At 38.0% G+C, this 27,438-nt stretch overlaps 2 protein-coding genes across 3 annotated transcripts; one reads left to right on the forward strand and one right to left on the reverse strand.

Moving 5' to 3' along the window:
* Positions 1-494: 494 nt before the first annotated feature.
* Positions 495-8,741, reverse strand: LOC133866119 (uncharacterized). The gene is made up of 7 exons (XM_062302676.1): positions 8,557-8,741; positions 7,349-8,473; positions 4,688-4,828; positions 4,052-4,462; positions 3,476-3,616; positions 1,803-1,892; positions 495-1,697 (listed from the first exon to the last, which is right to left on the reverse strand). The coding sequence occupies exons 1-7, from the start codon at positions 8,593-8,595 to the stop codon at positions 561-563; spliced, it is 3,084 nt and encodes a 1,027-aa protein (XP_062158660.1). The 5' UTR covers positions 8,596-8,741; the 3' UTR covers positions 495-560.
* An 8,279-nt stretch (positions 8,742-17,020) lies between these two features.
* LOC133865571 (uncharacterized) lies at positions 17,021-27,107 on the forward strand. Of its 2 annotated transcripts, XM_062301992.1 has the most exons (9): positions 17,021-17,256; positions 17,397-17,443; positions 24,124-25,009; positions 25,193-25,437; positions 25,538-25,771; positions 25,881-25,973; positions 26,088-26,189; positions 26,282-26,702; positions 26,810-27,107. In XM_062301992.1, exons 3-9 carry the CDS (start codon positions 24,130-24,132, stop codon positions 26,980-26,982), a joined length of 2,148 nt encoding a protein of 715 aa, XP_062157976.1. In that variant the 5' UTR covers positions 17,021-17,256; positions 17,397-17,443; positions 24,124-24,129; the 3' UTR covers positions 26,983-27,107. The 2 variants fall into 2 exon arrangements, with proteins under 2 accessions (XP_062157976.1, XP_062157975.1); XM_062301991.1 differs by lacking the exons at positions 17,021-17,256; positions 17,397-17,443 and adding an exon at positions 23,801-23,946.
* The last annotated feature ends 331 nt before the right edge of the window (positions 27,108-27,438 follow it).

A 27,438-nucleotide genomic window follows, 5' to 3' on the forward strand; every position in this document is an offset into this window, starting at 1 on the left:
CAATTTATTGGTGCTATAGGAAGTCCATTGATTAATTTGTTCGTATTTTTACTCTGTTAATTTACATCGATCTTCCTTTGTCAAGGGAAGGTAGTTAACCAACAAGGGCCTGCAAAATATGCATTTCAACCACAAAAACCTCAGCGGTTGCCCTTGGAAAAGGCTGCCTATCAAAATCCCAAGTCACCAGAGCATTCATACCTCCGTGTTTGATGACTGTAATCCACTGTGGAATAGCAAAGTTATATATGTATATATTTTATTGAATTTTCTTAGAGACTTGATGGTAATGTGATTCCTTCTAGCAGGTAGCTAGTCAGCAAGCCATTTTTATGGAAGGCCCTACAGCTTTGAAGGCTTTCTAGAAGGCCCTCAAAACTTCATATCCGAAAACTAGGAGGCTCCAACAGAAAGACAGGATAAAAATTAGTTTGGTAGCCTTGACAGGATAAAAATTTATCCTCAAGCCCCCTTCCACACGTCAACAGAGAGAAAAAGGAAAGCATGCCTCTCTCGCATGGTTATTATTTAAAACAACAAAAACATTCCATCTACCTCTTTCAAGGCACAATTTTGTTAGCTTTCATCTTATCTATCCACGCAACGAACGAATTCTTGGAGTTTCTGAACCCCAAGAATCCATGCTCCTTGCTCTTATTCATGCTGTCAACGAAATCACCCCCAGAAAGTACCGCGTCCGCAAACCACCACAACCCAATCTCTTCAAACTTTGTGGGCTGCAGTTGATTCTCCCTCACAATCTCCTCCCACACAGGACCCTTGTCCTTCATCATCTCCACCAAGCTAACCTTCTCACCCTCCTCGAATCCGTACTTGTCAATCCCAAATTGCTCTGCCAACGCCTTCCAAAGATGCTTCCACTTGAACACGTCTCCGTTGTTGCAATTAAACGCTTCGTTCCTTGCATTCGGCTCCACCGTCGCCCATATATACTGCTCCGCAGTAAGATCAGCATCGGAAGCCACCGAGTAACAGTCCCAGGCGACTTTGCTTCCAGGGAATCTCAAGGGAAGCCCCTCGTGCTTGCATATAGCAGCATATGCGCAAAGTGTGCCTATTATATTCATCAAGCTATAGGGGGAAAATCCGAAAATCAGGTTGGGCCGGTGGATGGACCAAGTCAAGCCCTCTTTGTTCTTAGCTTCTTCAAATAAAATGTCTTCCTGAGTGTAGTAGAAATTCGGCACGTTCAATCGGGGCAAATCTTCCGTAAAAGGTGGACTGTGGGTTTTGATGTTGCCGAGGGTCTCGAAGGGTCCGGCGTAGTGTTTGGTGCCGGTCTGGAGGCAGATGTGGCGGAGATTCGGAGCGTTTGGTATTAGAGCGCGAAGCACGTTGCGGAACATGGCACCGTTGGGCTCGCAATTCTGGGACTCAGTGCCTCGGTTAGTCCACGTGGCGTAAAAGATGTGGGTGACATCGGCTAATTGGGAGAGCTTGATTTGGGTGTCCTGGGAGTTAGAGACGTCGCATTGGATGTATTCTACTGCAAGATGATCCGAGTTCCATTTGGGGCGTCGACGGCGGGCCACGCCGTAGACCTTCCAGGGTCCGCCTGGGGTGTTTGGAAGTGTGAGGATTTCAGCTAGGCTGTTGCCGACGATGCCAGTCACACCGATCACAAGGCCTACGCTCTGGTAGCTTCGAGCTGGTGCCTCTTCGTCGTCATGTTTCTCCTGCAAAATTCACAATAGCTGAGAGTTAGCATGTGCACGTATGATTAGTATTAGCATGTGCCCCCCCACACTTATCATAGAAAGGATAAGATCTAGAGTTCGTACCTTTGCAGCGCCGATAGCTCTAGCCCACCACCAACTCATTCTGAGGCTATTGCAGGCTAGTAGATGGAAGCTTGACACTCGGTGATTCAACTACTAAAGAACGAAAGGAAAAATCGATAAAAATCCAAAAGAATATAGTCTACAAGACTATGGCACGAGCCATGACATATACAGTTTGCTGCCTACGAGTCAATGAAATCAGCTGGAACTTTATTAAAGTCATCGATAAGATTTCCTGCAATGTGACTGGACTGAAAATGTCGACATATACTAAGTGACCTGTGACCACAACTAAAGACATGAGGCCAGGGGTTTGTACTGGTTTTTGTTATGTACACGTAGTTGAAAAAACTTCAAATTACACGTACCATATCTTCCGAGGTTACTCAAGTTGGCTTTGTTCTCTTGTTTCTCTTTTTTTGCCGCTTTAGTCCCTAAGTTTAATCTCCTGTCTCTTTAGCCCCGGCCCCCCAATTGAAAGTGATGGCCAGCCCAATTTCATTGACGATTGAAATGGCGCAAGGTTTTTTTGACGCGCACAGTTCATGATAAGCAAGAGAAAATGAAACGACAAAAACAAGATGCCATATAGTCAAAAGATGTCCCTTAGCTTGCCGTAAACGACAAAGAGCAGATGTCATTTGATCAAGGTCCCCACACCATTGTGGTATAACTAGTAAGAGAGCCCCAGAGGGTTTGCCTGTCGACGTCTTTGCCAAGAGGTGGTAGGAGGCTAGGAGCACAACAACTATCATGGAAATGAAAATGAAAATGAGGATTAGAAGAGGTGAAAGTAGGATGATAAGGAAAAATAGATTCATGGAAAACAACGTCACGAGAAACGAAAATAGAATGAGTAGATAGATCAAACAACTTGTATCCTTTGATGTTATAAGGATAACCAATAAAAAGACAAGGCTTAGCTAGGGGATCAAACTTAGAACAATTTCGGGTAAGAGTAGACGCAAAACATAAGCAACCAAACACACGGAGATAAGAAAATTGAGGAAAAACAGAAAATTAAAAAAAAATAATAATAAAAAAAAACATTCAAAAGGAGTTTTGTTAGACAAAGTGGGAGTAGGAATGCGATTGATAATATGAGCAGCGAAAAGAACACACTCACCCCAGAAAAACAAAGGAAGATTAGCCTGAAATCGTAGAGCTCGGGCAACATTGAGTAGATGCTGATGTTTTCTTTCCACAACAGAATTCTGTTGTGGAGTTTCAACACAACTGAGTTGATGCACAATACCCTTGGATTGATAGAATTCAGGCATCTAAAATTCAATACAAGTGTCCCTTCTTAATATTTTGACCATGGTATTAAATTGATTGGCAACAAGATTAATGAAAGAAACAAGTAAAGATCGGGTTTGAGACTTAGAAACCATTAAATGTACCCATGTGAACTGAGAAAAATCATCAATTATGGTGAGAAAATATTTAACACCATTAAGAGAATCAGTGAAAAAAGGGCCACAAATATTACAATGAACCAAATCAAAGATTTTATTAGATGTGGAATCACTTACAGGGAAAGGTAAGCGATGTTGCTTAGTCAATGAACAAACAATACATCAATTATTGGTATTAATAGAAATGCTAGGATCATACTGACTAAGCAATTTTATTCTAGAATCAGACAAGTGTCCTAAACAAAAATGCCATACATCAGAAGAAACTTGTTTAACAGAGAGACTATGAGCTGAAATAACAGGTGAAGTAAAAGAAGGCAACACTGAATTATCGAGCAGGTGGAACAGGACATCATTCTCTCTACCCACTCCAATCATCTTCCATGTCAACAGGTTCTGAATGAAACAATAGTCATCAAGAAAGATAAGACAACAAGAAAAGAACTTTGTGAGTTTACTTGCTAAAATAAGATTGAAAGAAAATGATGGAACACATAAGACATCAGTTAGAATTCAAGATGCAGAAATTCTAATAGTGCCTATATGTGTAACCGAGGCAAGTTGGCCATTTGGTAGCTTAACAAATTTAGAAGTAGTGGCAGTGATAGTGGTAAAAAATGAAAGGGAACAAACCATATGGTCAGTAGTGCCCGTGTCTATAATCCACGGTTGATCAACAAGTCTAGAAGCAACTTGAAATGTGGAAATGGAAGAAAAAACCGAATGATGAGAATAATTGGGCAAAGAGGCAGAACAAGTAAAGAGATTGCCTGACATGTTGGCAACAAGGCGGTTTGAAGGCACGATAACCTAATTCACTGATGAAACTACATCAGGATTGTTGGATTTGATCAAAGCAAACAGTTGCTGAATTTGTTCTTGGATAATTGGAAAAGCATCAGTAGATGAATCAGCTTCAAATACTTGATGAGCAGAATGATGTTCTGCAGTCGACTGTCCTTTGGTGAACTTCAAACCAGGAAAAAATACATGTAGCCTGTAGCACTTTTCCATAGTATGACCATACACACCACAATGCGTACATATGGGATGATCCTTGTGGATGGTATTTGGCTTACCAGTCCGAGGATTTGAAGAACTTGCAGTAGGTCGATGATAAGAAGATGGAGAAGGAGAAATGGAAGGACCTTTTGTGAACAAAGCAGATGCATTGTTTTTCATTGTGCTCAATGAACCAGATATCTCTTTTTGTCGTTCATGTTGAACAACTAAAGAGAAAACCTTGTTAATGGGTGGAAGAGGATCCATTAACAAGATTTGTCATTTCACATGAGAGAAAGATTCATTCAATCCCATAAGGAATTGAAGAACATATTCCTGATGATGGTATTCAGTGAGAGTTTTTAACACACCACAGGAACATTTTTCACAGAGGCAAACAGGTAAAGGACGATAGATGAGAAGTTCATCCCATAGTCCTTTGAGAGAAGTAAAATAATTGCTTACCGATTTATCCTCCTGAGACATAGCTGAGATAGCCTTCTGAATTTGGAATATTAATGGTTCATTTTCCTGAGAAAACCGATCACGAAGATCATTCCACATGGTTTCTGCGGAGTCAACAGAGATTACACTTACTGCGATCTCCTTAGATACAGAGTTGATGATCCAGGACAACACCATATTGTTGCAACGAGTCCAAACATAAAAAAATCTGGATCAAAAGAATGAGGTTTAGGCAAAGCTCCATTGATAAATTGAAGTTTGTTCTTGGCAATCAAGGCCATGACATTGATTGGCTCCAGGTATAATAATTGTCGCTGGTGAGCAATTGACTTACTAGAAACGAACCAGGGCTGTCGCCGTGATGAAGATACAATGGATTAGAATTCATTGTAGAAATTGTTGAATTTGAAGAATTTGATTCCATGAACAATATGAAATCAGATTATGAGAAGAAGAAAAAAATGAGGAAAGCAAGATTGAATGTTTGAGCGAAAAAAGAACTAGGGTTTACTATTGCTCTGATACCATATCAGAAATGAGAACAGAGAGAATTTGGAATGGTATTTGATAAATGATCAAGAGTTTACAAAACTGCATATATACATTCTACAGAAAAGAAGTAAACTAACTATCTGAGGTAAAACTAACTAGCCAAGTTAACTAACCAACTGGTATAACAGAAAAGAGCCAGCTAATCTGCTAATCTAACACGTGATTTACATGTGTAACTTAATAACAACCCTAGTGTAAACCTACTTAGACAAATCAACAAAGAGTATGAAGGGCGCGCGTGATGCAAGACCATAGTTGATGGTGACCTATCTGATGCAGACGATGGCGCTGGCATACTTAGAGAGAGAAGACCAGCGCAAGGATCGGAGGATAAAAACCAGCCTAAGTAGACATGATTGGGGTTATAACGTGTATTGTACAGTTAAAAGAACATAACTTTTGTTACACTTAATTGGAATCGGGTCTATGACCCAAATTCGAAAATCTTATTTCAGTGTTCATGTTGTGGCCAACCAACTATGCTTCTTTTTTTTCTTTTTCTTTTTTGCAATTTTAGAAAGAGAAATGATAAACAACAGTCACTTTTTAATAAAAAAAAGTATACTATTTTATCATTCTTTTATTTTTTTTTATAAATAAAATACACTTTTAATAATAAGTGACGGACAAGGGATGGTTGAACGTCCCTTGTCTATCATTTCTCTTTTAGAAAATATTTCAATTAACATTTTAGGGAGGATTAGGGCACTCGATTTTGCCTGATTTTTGGCAGGATCCTAATTTTGGTTTGTAAATTGATTTTGTTTAGAAATTACTTTTTTGCTATTTTTGTATTTTCCCTAGCTATTTATTTAAACCCGACTTGTGGGTTAGGATGACCATTCGAATTTTAATAATAATCCAGTGTTTTCCAGATAATTAAGAGTGAATTCTTTCTCTATATATTGGGCGACTAGGATTCTTTCTCCAACTCTTTTCTCTCTCTCTCTCTCTCTCTCTCTCTCTCTCTCTCTCTCTCTCTCTCTCTCTCTCTCTCTCTCTCTCTCTCTCTCTCTCCCTCTCCCTCCCTCCCTCCCTCCCTCCCTCCCTCCCTCCTGACATACCTCCAACCTTCAATCCCCATTCTCCGTTTCCCATTCTTATGGCATCAAAGCCACAACCCTTCTTCTTAGTAACTCCAAAAGATTAAACAACATAACCCGTGGGAAAATTCAAAGAGATATGATACATTGTCACCCTTAAATACAATTTCTAGCTACCTTTGTCTATGTGACAACTTTTTTTTTAAAAAAAAAAAACTCTAAAGCTAGCTAGAGGACTACCTTACCACATATGTAAGGTGATCAAGAGTTGTATCTTAATTGGGGTGGCAAAAGATCATATCTCAAATTCAAATTGAGACATGACATTGTCAAACAACTTAGAATGGTTAATGTCCTTAAACTTTGCAAGGTCAATTTATTGGCTTTTACATTTGAAGAAAATAGTAAAGATCATATCCCTTTAGGTGATATTAATCCTAGTATGGGACTCCAAAGTGGTAAGGGGTCATGCCTTTTCTTGATTTTCAAATTTTCTCTTCAATTTTTATTTTTTTTATTTTTTATTATTAAGTTACATATAAATGCTTAAAAATTAGGCTTAACCCTGATCAAAATTGGAATATAATTACTCCAAAAAAGTCAAAAAGTTGGAGTCCAATCCATTAAACTAATCAGCCCCTCAGCTCTTAATTTTTGTTGTCACATTATCATAAGTCGTATATAGTCTACCGAATAACATTATTCTAAATCAGAACATAAAAGAGAAAGTTTTGTCGAATTTTACCCACCTGTGGCCTGCCATGCCTGCAAATGCAATCTGCCCTCCCCCAAGTCCACAATAAGAACAAAACAAAATGTGAAATGTGAATCGAGTCTTGTCGGACATACCTACCGGGACTTGTAAATTCTGATCTTACTATGTTAGTTTATTAATGATATTACAAGATCCTTAAAAAAAAAAAAAAGTCCACAGTAAGAACAGAGAGAAAAAGGAAAGCAAGCATCTCTCGCATGGTTAATATATATATTTAGAACAACAAAAACATTTCATAGCCGACTTGACGAGCGTATCCACTGACATTCGTATTTACCTCTTTCAAGGCACAATCTTGCAAAATTTCATCTTATCTATCCACGCAATGAACGAATTCTTGGAGTTTCTGAACCCCAAGAATCCATGCTCCTTGCTCTTATTCATACTGTCAACGAAATCACCCCCAGAAAGTACCGCGTCCGCAAACCACCACAATCCAATCTCTTCAAACTTTGTGGGCTGCAGTTGATTCTCCCTAACAATCTCTTCCCACACAGGACCCTTGTCCTTCATCATCTCCACCAAGCTAACTTTCTCAACCTCCTCGAATCCGTACTTCTCAATCCCAAATCGCTCTGCCAACGCCTTCCAAAGATGCTTCCACTTGAACACGTCCCCGTTGTTGCAATTAAACGCTTCGTTCCTACCATTAGGGTCCACCCCCGCCCATATTTGCTGCTCCGCAATAAGATCAGCATCCGAAGCCACTGAGTAACCGTCCCAGGCCGCTTTGCTTCCAGGAAATCTCAAGGGAAGACCCTCGCGCTTGCATATAGCGGCGTATACGCAGAGCGTGCCTATTATGTTCATCAAGCTATAGGGGGAAAATCCAAATATCACGCTGGGTCGGTGGATGGACCAAGTCAAACCCTCCTTATTCTTGGCTTCTTCAAATAAAATATCTTCCCGAGTGTAGAAGAAATTCGGCACGTAATTCAATCGGGGCAAATCCTCTGTGAAGGGTGGACTGTGGGGTTTGATCTTACCACGTGCCTCAAAGGGTCCGACGTAGTGTATGGTACCGGTCTGGAGACAGATGTGGCGGAGATTCGGGGCGTTTGGGATTACAGCGCGGAGCACGTTGCGGAACATGGCGCCGTTGGCCTCGCAGTTCTCGGCCTCAGTTGGTCGGCTGGCCCAAGTGACGTAAAAGATGTGGGTGACATCCACCAATTGGGAAAGCTTGTTCTGGGAGTCCTCGGAGTCGGAGACATCGCACTGGATGTATTCAAGCTGATGGTCCAAGCTCCATTTGGGGGGTGGGCGACGCGCCACGCCATAGACCTTCCAAGGGCCGCCTGGGGTGTTTGGGAGTGGGAGGATTTCAGCTAGGCTGTTGCCTGCTATGCCAGTCACGCCGATCACCAGGCCCACACTCTGGCAGCTTCGAGGAGGTACTGCTTCTTCCTCCTTTTGCTTAAAATTCATAATAGCTGAGAGTTAGGATGTGCACGTATGGTTACAATTCATATAGAAAGAGTTAGAGATAGAGTTTGTACCTTTGCAGCGCCAATATCTCTAGCCCACCACCAGCTCATTTTGAGAGTATTGAAGGGGACGAAATATAAGGAGGATGTTAATAATGGAAGGCCTTAATCAAAAAAGAAAATCCCGAAAATCTAAATGAAGATTGTCTAAATAGATGACAGGGGCCATGAGGCCCATGACATATTGGTGTACCGGGGGAGACGTTGCTGCCTGGGGCTGGGAGTTAATGGACTGATTCGGAATTTGTTAGTCAAAAGTGTCGGCACAGAATAAACACTTTAACATGGTTGGTCAATTATCGTGGCATTTCATTTTGACAGTTTTGCTCATTGAATATTCTTCCTTCTTGGAACTGGAAAGTAGTTCAACTTGATATATAGCTGTATTTTTGTATTTATTTCTTCGGGTTAAGTACGTATTTGCCCAATGTGCTTTACGACCTTTATTTTTTGCCCTCTCAGTTTCACATTTTACCAAATTTGGTACCTGTGGTATATGAAAAGACGGAAATGGTACCTCCGTCTGATTTTCCGTCCAAAACTAACGTCCACCCACATCATTGGGTACCTAAAAATTTGAAGCCCAGAACTCAATTCTTTACACATCATTTCCAACAACATCCAAACAACAACATGATAGAAAATGCCGTGGGTGGACGTTAGTTTTGGACGGAAAATCAGATGGAGGTACCATTTTCGTCTTTTCATATACCACAGGTACCAAATTTGATAAAAAGTGAAACTGAGGGGGCAAAAAATAAAGGTCGTAAAACACAGAAGGCAAATATGTATTTAACCCTATTTCCTCCAATGTTCTTTGTTTTTTTTTTTGGTTATTGTTTTGATCTTATGGAATCTTTGGCACTGAAAATTATTATAGGTTTCTTTGGATTCTTATGCCAGGTAAAAAGAGTAACCCAAGATTTTGTGGCCCATGAGAATTGGAATTCAGCATTTAGGTGGCTTGAACATTCCTTCCTTTTATGGGATAAATTTTAGGTTATGGAGAATTTAGACATTTTCAAATATAAAGTTTGGAATTAATTTTGTTTATCGAAGAACATGAGTTGAGTTCCACAACTCGAAAAACAACTCATATATATTATGACTCGACTAAGTGGAGATAAACATCTATTGGAATTAAACGTCTATAAGCAATAACATAGATATGGAAATAACTCCTATATGAAAATAAACTCCTAATGAGAAATCAACTTTCCTACGATCTGATGGCCCATAATACAATAAATTACTTGGAATTAACTCATATTCTAACTTTGAGATAAACTACTATAAAGAACAATAGAAATCTACATAGTGAAAAAAATAACAAAAAGATTCTTGACTTAGAAGGATAACTATAACTATCCTTATTTAATTAAACTACAACTACTCTAAAATAAGTTAGAGCAAATATAACTTTAAGAGTTTCACTAGATACGTGCTTGAGTCATGCCAACGTTTTTTAGCTACTTAAAATTCTAGCTATTTTCATAATACAAAGGATAAGATATGTTGATAGGATTAATCATAGAAGATAATATAATTGATGTAGGACGGAATTTATTAATATTTTTGATGAAAATGAAAATAGAAAAGGTGTTCAAAATAATACTGAAGCAGCACCGTTTAATTAGAAGCTTACCTATTCGCAGACAATGGAAGTACAAAAGGAAAGACTTGATCGTCAAGCCAAGACTCTATGTTTTTTTCTTTACTAGGACTAGATTTGCTAGTAGCTTTATTTCTTTCCTTACTAGGATTGAATTTGTTTTATTTCTTTTCCTTTTAGAATAAGTTTTACTTTTACTACTAGAATAAGGTTTACTATTGGTATTAGGAAAGGTTTACTTTTACTACTAGGGATAGGTTTACTTTTTTCTACAAGTATTTCTCTTCTATAAATAGGTTTGCTTATTATGTAAAACTCAGAATCAATTGAATTGTTATAAAATCAGAGAATTCTCTCTCAAATACTCTGCGGAGTTTTATCTTTCTTTTAGCCTGCGGGCTTGTTTTATCTTTTGGGGTAGAAGACGAAGACGCTTCTCCTTGCAGAATCAAAGACGCTGTTCTTTGGTTAGTTACCTTAGTCTTCCGCTACGTCAATAATTCAATTGAACAATTTGATCTTGATCTAACAAACATCCTTAAATATATACTACGCTCTTTCACTCAATTGAGTAAGGCAGAAAACATTCACACATACTGAGATTTTATAAGGTATCAATTAAAGCTATTGCGACTAATTAACGTTCTCTTGGCCTCCTCTTTAAACTTACACTTCTCGTTCCACCACTACCATTCCACCGAATTTGGATTCTTTCCATCTGAAATGGAGAGAATTCTCTCCCTTTCGTATAAAAATGATGGTGTAGTTGTATTTTTCACATTCCATAAAAATGTGAAAAGACAATTATACCCTCACTATTACACTAGATGAAGAGACCCACCCCTCCTACTAGTCTTTCTAATTCCAATATCATCATGCTAATTATTAAGATAAAAGTTACATTATAAATTAGATTTATTGTTATTAATGTATAAGTAGAAGAGACTTGTAACGTTTAGACAATTTTCTTTATAAATAGTATCTTGTATACAATCAAACAAATAATCAAGAAAATATGTAGCAAAGAAAATATTTTGACATATGGATGTAGGCAATAGGCCGAACTACTTAAAATTTATGTTTTCTCTCATTTTCATTTATCTCTCTTTAAGTTATTATTAGTTGTTAAACTAATTAACAAGATATAATTATCTCTTGTGGAAGGCTATATGCAGCTAGTAGTTCCTCGCCTCAAAAGTGTTCATCTCTTTGGATATATGCAGGGCAGAGCCACGTTGGGCCCCCGGCCCAAGGTGGTCCCTAAAAAAAAATAAAAAATTAATTAAATTTTATCTCTAAATATTTTTTATTTATTTTTTTTAATTTTGACCCTTCATATTTTTTTAATTTTTTTTTTTCAATTTGACCCCAAAAATCTCAAATCCTAACTCTGTCCCCCCGATATATGTGGATGGCACAATCTGCCTGTGACTACCACCACCAATAATGTAACCATCACATTCACTCCAAACCCAGAATTGATGGCTAGCTTGGCATATCCAAGACCAATTAGTTCTCACTGAAAACATACATACCCACGTTCTCGTGGAAGTACATAAATTAATGAAAGTAAAATAAAAAAATTATATAAAAAATTAATGAATTCTTGGACACGAATGTTAATATGTTTCTTAGATAAATATTATTTCCTATTTATATAATAAGTTTTGTAAAAGGGAATACAACAATTTTATCCTCAAGATACAATACTGTCCGAATTTAGTGTGCAGATTACAAATTTTAAACACTACTAAAAAAATACACAAATAATAAGTTAAGTGCGTTTAAAGCGTCAAAGCGACATTCGCGAAGGTGACACAACTAGTATGTGTGTACTTAAAATCAAATATAGCATAAAAGCAAGATAAATGCTTATAAAAGCATTAAAAAAAAAAAAAAAAAAAAAAAAAAAATCATAGCTTTTCAATATAGAATAAAAAGTAATTAAAAAAATAAGAAAAAACATTCAAATTAAAGGAAAACTTAAATTTTTATGTAATAATTTCCAACAAATCCATTAAAATCAGCTTACTACCTTGTAGAAAGCCAACTCTAATATTGCTGATTATTTCCACAAGTTCACGTGCCTGACTGCAACTCAAATTCCTCTATTCCTGTTCCACATCAGCCCAACATCCAATACTCATTGCATGACCATGAGCTCCAAAAATGATATTTCAAAGCCAAAGGTGTTTAATGATGGCACCACTTATTACCGACTCCCTTAGCCTCAATGTAAAACTCCGAAATAAAAATATTTCCCCGCTTGCGCCAATCATATATATAAGCCAAATTAAAAATGTGTGGGGGTATGCTTTGGGAGTCCCAAGATGATATTGATAAGACTTTTATAAATTATTTTAATAATTTGTTCACATTAGATACCCCCTATGATATGGAGGAGTGTCTTAGAGCCACAAAAAGAAGAGTCACAGCTGATATAAAATACTCAACTTTTGAAAGAGTTCACAATAGAGGGGGTTGGTTAAGCCTTAAACCAAATGCCTCCTCTTAAAGCTCCAGGACTTTATGGGTATGCAGCTTACTTCTTCCAGCAAAATTGGGCAACTGTGGGCGTTGAGGTTAGCAGTGTTGTACTTGGAATTCTAAATTCTAGTAGTATGACTAAGGATTTGAATTCCATCCACCTACATTGCTCTCATTTCAAAAATAAAAAATCCATCTTGTGTGGTTAAAATTAAGCCTATTAGTCTATGTAATGTTTTGTATAAAATAGGATCTAAGGTCATAGTTAATTGGTTGAAGGTCATGCTCCTGCATATTATTTCTCCTTATTAGAGTGCCTTTATACCTAGAGGGTTGATCGCTGATAATATCTCAATAGCGTATGAGACTCTACATTCTATGCATAACCGGTTGTGGGGCAAGAAGAGCTATATGGCTATAAAAATAGATATGCGCAAAGCATAACTAGGTGGAGTGGAGATTTCTCGAAGCGGTAATGGGGAGAATGGGTTTTGATTCCAGATGGACACAACTCATCATGTCTTGTGTCCGGACAGTGAGTTATGTTGTGATTGTGAATGGTGTTCCGACGAAGCAGATTTCTCCTACTAGATGAATTCGACTAGGGGACAAAATTTCTCCATATTTATTTATTATGTGTACGGAGATGCTTAGTCCTCTCCTCTATCATGCTGACGAAATTAGAAATTTGAAGAGTGTCCCACTTGGGCCACTTCAAAAAAATAGACCTCGTCTAAACCTTTTTTTTTAACCGATGATAGTTTAACTTTTTGCAATGCAAATCCTTTACAGGCGCAAGTTGACCAAGCTTTTAGAGTTCTATGGAAGAGCATCAGGGCAGAAGTTAAATAGGGAGAAAACATCGATCTTTTCAGTAGGAATACAAGTTTAGTTAATAAGCAGAAAATGTTGGAACTCTTATAACTAGATGGATATCCCTTGCCACATATAACTGTATACGAACAAATTGTGGGTGCTCTTTAATACTGTACACTCACCAAACTAGATATTGCCTTCTCTGTAAATCAATTGGGTCAGTTTATGCATAATCCTACAACTCATGGGATTGTTGCAAAGCGTGTTCTTCACTATCTCAAAGGTCCATTTCATCATTGGTTATTTTTTTGCAAAGGTTCCCTTCTTCTTAATGCATACAGTGACTTAGATTGGCCGGAAATCCTGATGATCGATGATCTACCAAAAGATATGCTATTTTCCTTGGTCCATGCCTCATCAACTGGAGTGCAAAAAAGTTGCCCGTGGTATCCAAGTCCAGCACCGACGCTGAATATCGGTCTATGGCATTTACTATTGCTGAGCTTTATTGGCTTAGAATGCTTTTTCATGAACTTGAGTTACAAATTAAAGTTCTCCCAATTTTATGGTGTGATAACATTGGTGTTTTATCCTTAGCTTCTAATCCTATCTTTCATGTTAGGACGAAACATGTTGAAGTGAACTATCATTTCATTTACGAGAAAATTGTTCGCAAGGATCTTATCACTCAGTATCTCCGTACTCTTGATCAGATTGCAGACATTTTTACGAAGGAGCCGACATCAGGCCCCTTTTTTACTTCTTCGTGACAAGCTAAAGGTATGTTTCTCCATCATTAGCTTGAGGGGGCTGTTAACACTCATACCGCAGATGTCCACGCTGCAGTAGTCCATACCGCATATGTCCATACTACAGCCCAATCTGCAACCACTACAAAAACACCTTCATTTTGACGCGTGTCTACAGTACCCGTTACTGTAGACACGCGTCCAAATTGACACGTGTCATTTTAGACACGTGTCAATTTGTGAAGCCGTCCAAAATGGACACGTGTATGACATACACGTGTCCATTTGGACACGCATATGAAATACACGTGTCCATTTGGACATGTGTATTTCATATACGTGTCCAAATGGACACGTGTATTAATACACGTGTCCATTTGGACACGCATATGGAATACACGTGTCCATTTTGGACGCGTGTATATAGACACGCGTCCAATTGGACACGTGTATTTCATATGCGTGTCCAAATGGACACGTGTATTAATACACGTGTCAAAAATTTATTAATTCGCCAAATATATATTAAAAAAAAAAATTCTGTGTTGTATTAATTATTTAAAAAAAAAAATCAAAAAAAAAACTCCTTACATTATTAATCATACAAATCTAATCCAAAAATACGGTGTAGATTACCCTAACCTAATTTACATATTGTACTATATGCTATATGTAAATTTGTTGGTTGGAATTTATACTTTTTAGGTTCCTTATTTATATATATATAGTATACTATTAAGCACGTAAACCCTAACCTAATTTACATATTGTACTATATGCATAATTATACAAATTTGATGCTAAATATATAATTAAACTAAATAGTTTAAATTAGGGTTTAGTTTTGTACACCATCTACGTTTAGAAACCAAAAAAAAAAAAAAATTAAACATAACAAAGTTAAAAAACCTATAATTAATACTATATATATAGATATGCATGCATGTAAACGGTTTAGAAACTATATACAGTAACCTTTTTATTTATGTCTATATATAGTAAATGCAATTATTTTTAGAGTTCTGCGCTACATAATGAATTAAATACTTATAGTTTAGTCCCTCGTAAATTTATGGCTATATATAGTACATACCCTTAGGGTTAGGGTTTATAGCATATAGTATATACACTTAGGGCTAGGGTTTATACCTATATATAGTATATATACTTAGGATTATGGTTTATCGATATATATAGTATATACACTTAGGGTTTGGGTTTTAGGGTTTATAGGTATATATAATATATACACTTAGGGCTATGTGTTATAATTTTATTGATTTTACGTTTAATGAATAATAATGTCAATATATTTTTCACGTGTCATTATTGTACACTTTTAAGTATATATATATATATATATATGTTAAATCATGAGCAGTTCAAAATTAGATTGTTCCGATATATATATATAGTTATAGTTATAGTTATAGTACATTTACTTAGGGTTTAGTTTTATAGCTATATATATATATATACACTTAGGGTTTGGGTTTTAGGGTTTATAGGTATATATAATATATACACTTAGGGCTATGTGTTATAATTTTATTGATTTTACGTTTAATGAATAATAATGTCAATATATTTTTCACGTGTCATTATTGTACACTTTTAAGTATATATATATATAAGTTAAATCATGAGCAGTTCAAAATTAGATTGTTCCGATATATATATATAGTTATAGTTATAGTTATAGTACATTTACTTAGGGTTTAGTTTTATAGCTATATATATATATATATATATATATATGTATATATATATTATATACTTTTGGATAGAGGATTAGGGTTAGGGTTTATGACTAGATATAGTACGTACCCTCATGATTAGAGTTTATAGCTATATATAGTCTAGCACTTAGGGTTAGAGTTTAATTTTATGGTTAGGTTTTAGTTTTTATTTTTTATGGTTTTAGGTTTTAGTATAGTACGTACCCTTAAGGTTATAGTTTATAGCTATATATAGTATATACACTTAGAGTTATAGTTTAATTTTTTGGACCATTAAATTATTATTTTTTAAATAATATATTTATTTCTATATATAATTATTTTTTATTATATATATAGATATATTTATTACTTTTTAAATTAAATACAATTTCTACTATGGGGGACGTGTATTTTAGGGTTAGGGTTTTTTTCTATATATAGTACATACAGTTAGGGTTATGGTTGTTTGCTATACAAAATACATACACTTATGATTAGGGTTTATATGATGAGTTATATATATATATATATATATATATATATATATATATATATATATATATATATGGTGTACTTATAAGTACGTAAACCCTAACCCTAAATTGACATATTGTACTATATGCATAATTAAACCAACTTTGTGAAGCATATATGTAGACCCAAAAAAATAATAATAATAATTAACATGAGTTCATGCAGTGCATGTACATGCAGTACATGCATTGCATGAACTTAGGGTTGCATGGGTTTATATAAAATAGATATAATATATATATATATATATATATATATATTAAATATTAAATATATATAGCATGTGGAGACGTGTATTTATAAACACGTCTCCAACTGTTTGGCCGGATGCCGCGCGGGAATTCTCCCGCGCGCCACCTGGCCAAACATTATATATTATATACGTAAAACTAATTAATAATATAAATATATATTATATTATATAAATTATATACTTATATTTATATATAAGAAATGGGTAGCTTCCAGAGGAAGCTACCCATTTCTTCTCTCTCGCTCTCTCTCTCTCTCTCTCTCATTTCTTCTCTCTCTCTCTCTGTCTCTCCGGCGAGCTCAGCCGGCCGGTGTGGTGAGCTCCGGCGTCGTCACGTCTCCCTCTCACCGACTGTCTCTCTCTCACCGATTCCCTCTAGCTCTCTCGCTCTCTCTCTCTCTCTCTCTCTCTCTCTCTCTCTCTCTCTCTCTCTCTCTCTCTCTCTCTCTCTCTCTCTCTCTTTCTCTCTCTTTCTCTCTCTACTGGGACGTCCCTCCGGCAGGGGTTGGCTAGGCCGTCGGTTCCCTTTCCTCCGGTCGGGTCAGTGGCTCTCTCTCTCTCTCTCTCTGTTCAGTCGCCGGTGCTCTTAATATATATTGCAGATAAATTTAGTGTTATATATATATATACATTTGCTAACTTTTTTTTCCTTTCTCCATAATGTATATCCGAATATGCAGGTATATATATAAAGAAGGAGCCCTAAATCCACAACCTACCGTCGACAGTGAGTAATTTCCCCTTAAATTTGTATTTCATTTTTTTTTTCAACATGTAAATGAAATACTGATTGAATATATATTGTAATAATTTTTATTGTAATAATTTGGACATTTGTTCTTGATTGATAATTGTAATAATTTTTGGACTGTGTTATATTTTATTTTTTCAATTTTGCTGAATCAGTGTAAGCTTAAATTACTGTTTTTTTTTTTTTTTTTGGGGGGGTTTTCTTGGAGTAGGTATTTCATTTTTGCTATAGTTTGTGTTTTTTTTTTTAACAATGCTGCATGTATTTTTGTGTTAGTACAGATTTGATATTTAGAAATTGTGTAGGCGTTTGTATTTTTGTGTCATTTAGTGTTATATGTATTTTTATTTTTTTGAAAGCCATGTTCTTTTTTGCCATGTTGTGTTTTTTATGTTTTTAATTTTTCCTATCCTAATTTTTTATTTGAGAGGTTATATATATATATATATATTTTGAATGTGTTATTATGGATTACAATGTTTTTTTGTTAGTCAAACAAAATCAAACAATGTCCGATATTAGTTTAACGTTATAAACCAACGATGACACTTTTGAAAATAATAAATGGGAACAACCAATAAAATGGGTTTGAATAAAAAAAGAAAAAATATTAAAATTGACCGTCTACTTTTTAAGAAATACTTAAACTCCAACCCTAAACTTTATATCTTCAAATCATAACCATAAAACCAACACAATAATAAACCCTTAAATAAACTTTGAATCCTACACGTTCTTAAAAAAAACCCTTACCCTAAACTCTAAACCCTAAATCGTAAACCCTAAAAAAAAAATTCCTACACTTAAAAACCCTAACCCTAAACCTTAAACCCTAAACCCTAAACCCTAACAAACCCTAAACCCTAAAGCCTAAAAAAAAATATCATACACTTTCTAAAAAAAGAAACCCTAACACTAAAAACAAAAGTCCTATCCTTAAACCCTAAACCCTAAACCCTAAAAAAAAAAATTATCCTACACTTTCTAAAAAAAGAAACCCTAACACTAAAAACAAAAATCCTAACCTTAAACCCTTAAAAAGAAAATTTCCTACACTTTCTAAAAAAAAAATTCCTAACACTAAAAACAAAAATCCTAACCTTAAACCCTAAACCCTAAGAAACTAAAACCCTAAACCCTAAACCCTAATCCTAGATCCTTTAAAAAAAAAAAAAATTCCTACATTTTCTATAACCAAACCCTAACCTTAAACCATAACGAACCCTATATCCTAAACCCTAACAAAAAAAAAAATCCTACACTTTCTAAATTTATACCCTAAACCCTAACAAACCCTAACCCTAAACCCTTTAAAAAAAAAAAAAATCCTACACTTTCTAAATTTATACCCTAACCCTAAACCCTTTAAAAAATAAAAAAAAAATCCTACACTTTCTAAATTTATACCCTAACCCTAACAAACCCTAACCCTAAACCCTTTAAAAAAAAAAAAAAAAAATCCTACACTTTCTAAATTTATACCCTAACCCTAACCCTAACAAACCCTAACCCTAAACCCTAACAAACCCTAACCCTAAACCCTTTAAAAAAAAAAAAATCCTACACTTTCTAAATTTATACCCTAACCCTAACCCTAAACCCTAACCCTAACAAACCCTAACCCTAAACCCTAACAAACCCTAACCCTAAACCCTTTAAAAAAAAAAAAAAAAATCCTACACTTTCTAAATTTATACCCTAACCCTAAACCCTTTAAAAAAAAAAAAAAAAAATCCTACACTTTCTAAATTTATACCCTAACCCTAACCCTAAACCCTAACCCTAAACCCTAACAAACCCTAACCCTAAACCCTAACAAACCCTAACCCTAAACCCTTTAAAAAAAAAAAATCCTACACTTTCTAAATTTATACCCTAACCCTAACCCTAAACCCTAACCCTAACAAACCCTAACCCTAAACCCTAACAAACCCTAACCCTAAACCCTTTAAAAAAAAAAAAAATCCTACACTTTCTAAATTTATACCCTAACCCTAAACCCTTTAAATAATAAAAAAAAATCCTACACTTTCTAAATTTATACCCTAACCCTAACAAACCCTAACCCTAAACCCTAACAAACCCTAACCCTAAACCCTTTAAAAAAAAAAAAATTCCTACACTTTCTAAATTTATAACCTAACCCTAACCCTAAACCCTAACCCTAACAAACCCTAACCCTAAACCCTAACAAACCCTAACCCTAAACCCTTTAAAAAAAAAAAAAATCCTACACTTTCTAAATTTATACCCTAACCCTAACCCTAACAAACCCTAACCCTAAACCCTAAAAAAAAAAAAAAAAACCTAAACCCTCCTAAACCCTAACAAACCCTAACCCTAAACCCTAATCCCTTACAAACCCTAACCCTAAACCCTTAAGAAAAGAAAAAAAAAAAAAACAAAATCCTACACTTTTTTTTTTTTTAAAAAAAAAAAAGCCTAACCATAAACCCTAACAAACCCTAACCCTAAACCCTTTAAAAAAAAAAAAATCTTACACTTTCTAAATTTATACCCTAACCCTAACCCTAAACCCTAAACCCTAAACCCTAACCCTAAACCCTAAAAAAAAAAAAAAAACCTAAACCCTCCTAAACCCTAACAAACCCTAACCCTAAACCCTAAACCCTAAACCCTTACAAACCCTAACCCTAAACCCTAAAAAACCATAAACCCTAAACCCTAAACTCTAACAAAAAAACTAAAACCCTAAACTCTAACCATAAACCCTTTAAAAGGGAAATAAATTCGTACACCCCATGTTGCGTGACATGCTCAACTTTTTTACACGTTTATTTGTTTGACGTATGATTTGTCTTGTCCTCTTAACCCTATACAGAGGAATATGGACAAGTCTTGGATGTCAGCACCTAGGGGTACGACAACGTATAACGACGGGTGTAGGGCGTTTGTGACATTTGCCGTTCGTAACTGTACGGCCGTCGATGGAAAAATTTACTGCCCATGCAAGTATTGTCGAAATAACCAGCGTCACACTCCTGATTACGTTCTTGCCCACCTGACTGGAGGTCGGGGGATGAATCCGGGATACCATTTGTGGTATATGCACGGTGAGACTACGACTGGATCCGCTATTCCTGGTCAGTGTTCGAGTTATCACAGTGGCACAGAGGCCGCTGACCATAGCACTGAACATGGTGAAGTCACAGAACAGGAGGGTGTCGCCGTGGAACAGGATGATAACATGCACGCCATGTTGCGTGACGCCTTCGGCGTGCACGATGTTCCTGAAGCCGCAAGTACTCTTCCACAACAAGTTGATGAAGATACGTCGTGCGAGGACGCATTGAAGTACCAAGAGCTGTTAAAGACTGCCGAGAAGCCCCTTCACCCTGGTACAAAGCACAGTAAATTGAGTGCTACTGTACACATGTACAACTTGAAGTGCGTTGGAGGTATTAGTAACAAGATTTTTTCAGACATTCTGGAATTCATCAATCAGTTGTTGCCTCCTTGCGATGAGGCATTGCCAGATAACACGTACGAGGCGAAGAAGTTCCTAAGTGGCATGGGTCTGGGGTATGAGAAGATTCCGGCGTGCCGTAACGACTGTATGTTATTCTGGAAAGACAATAAAGAATTAGATTCATGTACCGTATGTGGAGAGTCTAAGTGGAGGGCTGATACACATGTAGATGATGATGGTGAGATCATATCAGCGAGAAAAAAACGCCCGGTGAAGATCTTGAGGTGGTTTCCACTCATCCCACGGTTGCAGAGGTTATTCATGTCTGAGCATACTGCGCCCCATATGAGATGGCATGCAGAAGGCCGCACTAGGGATGGCGTATTGAGGCACCCGGCCAACGGTGAGGCATGGAGATCGTTCGACATTTTACATCCAAATTTTATGGCAGAGAGTAGAAACGTCCGGCTTGGTTTGACAGCAGATGGATTTAATCCATTTGGGAACATGAGCACATCTCACAGCACATGGCCCGTAATGCTTGTGCCGTACAATTTGCCACCTTGGATGTGCATGAAACAGTCGTCCTTCATCCTTTCCTTGGTTATCCCTGGACCGAGCTCACCAGGTATGGATATTGATGTTTACCTTCAGCCATTGATTGATGAGTTGCTGGAACTGTGGAATGTAGGGGTACGAACATTCGATGCTTCAAAGAAGGAAAATTTTATTATGCGATCTCAGTTGATGTGGACGATAAACGACTTGCCAGCGTATGCAGATTTATCAGGTTGGCCTAACAGGGGTGCGAAGGCATGTCCTTGCTGTATGCAATCGACGCGTTCTATACGCTTAAAGAACGGGTGCAAATTTTGCTATATGGGGCACAGGAGATATCTGCCGCCTGAACATCTGTGGCGGCTTAACAGGAGGACATTTGACGGTACCGAAGAATTTGCCAGCGCACCGATTGTGCCATGCGGATACGAGGTTCTCCAACAGTTGGACGGAGTTGCGTTTGGAGATGAGACCGCGGGTAAGAAGAAGAAACGAAAGAAGCGGAAGAAGGGTGCAGGGAGTTCCGATGTTATATGGAAGAAGAAAAGTATATTTTTCAGATTGCCGTATTGGAAAGACAATTTGCTTCGGCACAATCTTGATGTTATGCACATAGAGAAAAATGTCATGGACAATATACTTGGCACTATTTTGGATATAAAAGGGAAAACGAAGGACAACTTGGCAGCTCGGCTGGACTTGCAGGAAATGGGGTTGAGACCTAAGTTGCATCCGTTCACGGCCGCCAACGGTAAAACGTATATTCCCGCTGCCTGTCACACAATGTCTAGAGAGGACAAAGAAAATTTTCTGAAGGTTCTTCGAAATGTTAGGGTCCCGGACGGATACGCTTCGAACATTTCACGATGTGTTCGGCTCAAGGACCGTACAATTTCTGGCTTGAAGAGCCATGATAGCCACATACTGATGCAACAGCTTCTTCCAATTGCACTGCGTAAGTCATTGCCTGATAAAGTGGTTAGACCTCTTGTGGAGATTTCTGCATTTTTTAGAGGCATATGCTCAACAAAGCTATCACAAGAAGATATGGACCGACTGCAGGGTGACGTCTGTATCACTTTGTGCAAGCTAGAACAGATATTCCCTCCAGGGTTTTTTACCAGCATGGTCCACTTGGTTGTGCATCTTGTGCGCGAGTGTAGACTAGGCGGACCCGTGCAGTATAGATGGATGTACCCGGCAGAGAGGTAAAATTCGGCGTAATATGTAAATAAATATTTTTATTTAATTGTAATCCTAATTGACGACAATTAAATTGTCGTGTATGTGTTTAAACCAGGAGTCTGGGGAATTTCAAAAATAATGTGCGCAATAAAGCAGCTCCTGAGGGGTGCATTGCGGAGGGGTACATAGCGACCGAGCTGGTAACGTTCTGTTCAAGGTATCTGAATAACGCACCAACATTCCACAACAGACCTCAGAGGAATCCTGATGGATCCAAGGGAGCGGGCACGCGTGTTACCATGAACCGGTTGATAATGCACCAGATTCATCGTTATATTGTGTTCAACTCTGAAGAGTTTCACAATTTGCGGACGTAAGTAGTCCTAACCTTATATTTAGCAGAATTCGAATAAAAGTATTAATAACAATTATTACATAATTGTATACGCTGAATGTAGGATGCACAAAGACGCGCTTAGGCGATCATGCACTAGGGGTCGCATTACGGAGGCTCTTATTGAAGCACAACATCATGAGCAGTTCTGCGAATGGTACCGTGCATATGTAAGGAAATAGTTGTAAATTTTAAATTGGATAAATTTATGCGGGTTCAGGATTATAACCCAATGTGATGTTTACTATTTGTAATTAAAACATAGGTCGATGGCCTGGACGATCAACGTAGGGAGGAATTGGGCCACAAGTTGGTTATGCGTTGTAGAGGGCTAAAGGAGACAGCGGTGAAGTACAACAGGTACGTGGTAAATGGAAAATTATTTCGCACGCTTGCTCATGATGTGGGAAGGAGGACTCAGAATAGCGGCGTCTGTGTTCCTACCGTTGAAGGCGAAACGTACTACGGACAGTTAACCGATATATTTGAGGTCGAGTACTATGACAGGACTACGTACGTCTTATTTAAGTGCAATTGGGCAGACCCCACAATGGACAGAGGATTCACAATAGACGAGTATGGCCTAGTGTTTGTCAACTTCAATCACCTCGTCCACAGGGGAGAACAGATTCAGGACGAGCCGTACGTGCTTACATCTCAGGTGGATCAAGTATTCTACGTAGAAGATGGAAGGAACCCAAATTGGGTTTGTGCGGTTAGGACCAAACCGCGCAACGTGTACGACGTTGGACAGGGGGATGGGAGTAATGAGGATGGTACAACCTACCATGAGTGCGTACCGCTCGTACTAGCCACTGCTGACCTACCAGATACGAATGACGAATTCGAGTACGACAGGCCCGACGTAGATCCTATTGAAGCTCCCGTGATACAATGATTGATGTATTTGTTGTGAGTATAATTAGCTTGAACTCAATACACTTGACTGATATATATATTGCTTGTACAATTCGCTTGTACTGAATACAAATTTTTATTAATTGTATAAATTTCGCTGTTCTTTAGTATGTTCATTAAAAATATATTAAAAAAACATATTCTAATTAATTTGTCTGCATTTGTTCGCAGGTATTGATGGACCAGAGACCCCCTCATTATGCGTATCGGGCACCTAGCCCACCCGTGCCCCCCATGACCACGCCCACTGTTTCGACGGCATTGTATTCTGCAGCGTGGCCACACCACCCAGACGGGCCTTATAGACCATTGTTGCCGGGTACGGTGGCCGTGCCCACGTCAGATCACGGACAGAGCAGCACAGCTGGACCTTGCAGCTCTCCATTGTCGGAGCTGCCGACATTATCTCAGATAGGGTTCACCCAACCGGGTAACGCATATCGATGGTGGCTGCGAGAAGGGATGGGGTCACAGGGTTATGCGCCGTACTTTCCGTATACGTATAGTGGACCTATGACGTGTAACCCTGATAGTGAGACGCAGGATGTAGGATTTCCACTGTCACAGACCGGGGAGATGCAGATGCCGGCTATGGGGTTGGGACAGATACCGGCACAGGCGGCGATGCCTGGCCAGATTTTGGGGCCGAGACAGATGCCAGCATCGGGGGCGAGTCAGGGCCCGGGCCCGAGACAGATGCCAGCATCGGGGGCGAGTCAGGGCCCGGGGCCGAGACGGATGCCAGCATCGGGGGCGAGTCAGGGCCCGAGGCATGTAGAGAGCCAGATGCCTTTATCTGGTGAGAGCCAGATGCCACTTTCCGGTGAGAGTCAGATGCCACTTTCCGGTGAGAGTCAGATGCCAGATGTGGGGGGGAGCCAGAGTACCCATGAGGAGGACGTTGCGATGTTGGGTACCGATCAGTTGGCCCCCGGTAGTCCCCAGGATATGGATTCAGATGATGATCAGCAGAATCCACAAGCCGGAGGGGTTGGGGAGGAGGTTGCGGGCGACCCAGCGACCCAGCACATACGGATTGAGCAGATTCGGTTGATGGGTAAGTACATATTTAGACATCCTTAAAACTCATATTCTCTTACCAAATTTTTTTTTTTTTTTTTTTGGTTTTTAAATAAATAAATATTTGATTAGAAATTGTTTATATATATATATATATATATATGTTCTTTAATCTTATGATTAAATTTTTAACATTAATGTTGAATATTTCTTTCATTAGGGTACAACCCAGACGGGACCATTTATTATGAGGTGATTGACGACCCAGCGAGAAACTGGGTCCTCCCGAGGGGTAAGAAGGTTGTATTGCAGTACAATGCTGCTATACAACCTGTAGGACGGGCCTGCAATCGATTTCGGCGGGCTGAGGGCAAGATGATCAGGAGTGGGTCCTACATACACATGCGGGACGAATGGGCGAAGGTAAATAGGCAGATTAAGCAGGCAATGTGGGACGCGTTGATGGTATGTCTATGAATATAATTTAATTATTTATTTGAATTAAACTTGAGATTAATGTATTTCTTGAAGTTTTTAAACCTATAAAAATGTGTTGAATGTGCAGGAGGAGTTCTATGTACCTGTATCAGTAGACGCGCGCAGGGCACAACAGGAGGCTTTATGTGATATTGGCCGTAAGCACCGCTCGTGGAAGTCGAGGTTCAAAACCAAACTACGTATTAGAGACGGTGACACGCCCGAGATTATCCGTGCGAGAATGCCGGACAATTTTTTTGGCAACTATGACGCAGAAGATGTAGAGTTCCTGCTGAGAGATTGGTGCCGTGAGCAAAAAATCGTATGTAAGCCAAGAAAATGTTGTGGTTTTTTAATAACAGTTTATTTAATTTTAGTTTTAATTTAAGTGTGTCAATGCTTACATTTTTATTTTCATGTTAAATGCGTAGGCAACCTCTGAACGGATGAAGAGGCTGCGTGAGCAGAATGACCTTCCTCATTGTACGGGATCTAAAAGTTATGCCAGATTTAATCACGAGGAGGTATGAAAATATATATGTTTATGTTATATATATTTGTTGATAATTGTTTTTATTTTTATTTATACTATTTTTATCGCTATCTGTTTCTTATATATGTCAACTGCATGACGACAGACATGTACATCTGGCACGCCCCCCACTCGCGCCGCGTCGTTCGTGAAGACCCACACAAGGAAGGACGGCACTCACGTGAACGAACGTACACGGGTCCTATGCGTATGCTACTGATTTAATTTACTACTATTTTTAAAATTATGTGTGATTTGTCATTATTCAATATATGACTTGTTCATGTTGACGACGTACAGGAGAGGATGACGCAGAGTTTATCCAGTGATCCAGCCGCCACGCAAAGCGTCTCCGCAGACACGGTGCGTTGGGCACCGAACGACGCTTACGAACAGGCGGTTGGGAGGCCTGAGTATGCAGGGAGGGTTCGGCAGGTTGGGCCGAACGTCACACCTGTTCGGGGGACATGTTTCTCATATAGGCCTCGGTCACAAGGGGGACCATCTCAGGGCACGTCTCGGGATTGGGCCGAAAACACTCGGAAGATGGAAGAGATGCAAGCGGAGCTACAGGCTGAGCGAGCGAGGAATGACCTGTTGGAGCAGCGCCTGCGACAGGTTGAGGTCTTCATGTCCTCCATGGGAGCATCAGCACCATGTCTTGGTACGCCTTCACCTGCACACGTAGGTAGTACGTCGTCTGTTAGTAGTGCATCTGCAGGTATGATTTATACTGTGTGTAGGAAAAAATTAATTTCAATTTATTTTAATTACCCCTTTAATTTTGCAAGTAATATTATATACTTTAATTGTCTATATGATTTGCAGGTAATTCGACAACGGTTGGTACGTTGTCGCCTGTTGGACGACGGCTGACCCAGCATTCCATTGTCGCTACACCTTCGCCCGCTACACCATTCCTTGCTCAGCAATCGCCGGTTGGCGATAACACGCCTGGGACGGTACCTCCTCATTCGCAGGGACGCCCTTCAGATTTGTAGATATTTTGTGTAATTAATTTTTATGTGTAAATATTTGCTTAGTTAACGAATACGTTATTAACTTATGATTTGTGTAATATTATTTTGTGTAGTTTTTCTGTAAAATCAATATTTTGTTATTTGTGGTCGGAAATAATAAAATTTGAAATAACTATTAAAATTATTATACCAAATAATTTTAAATAACCAATACCAAAACTAAATTGAAGAAAAAAAATCCAAATTGGGTTTTTTATTTAATTAAATTTTTAATTTAATTAATTAATCGTATTTTTAATTTAATTTAAAAATACAATTAAATAATTAAATTAAAATTTTATTTAAATGAAAAATTCGATTTGGATTTTTTTTAAAAAAATATAACCAATTTGACACGTGTATCTAAATACACGTGTATTGAGATACACGTGTCAAATTTGACACGTGTATCTCAATACACGTGTCAAAGTGTTTTGA

This window comes from Alnus glutinosa, chromosome 4, assembly GCF_958979055.1.
Source record: "Alnus glutinosa chromosome 4, dhAlnGlut1.1, whole genome shotgun sequence".
NCBI classification, from domain to species: domain Eukaryota; kingdom Viridiplantae; phylum Streptophyta; class Magnoliopsida; order Fagales; family Betulaceae; genus Alnus; species Alnus glutinosa.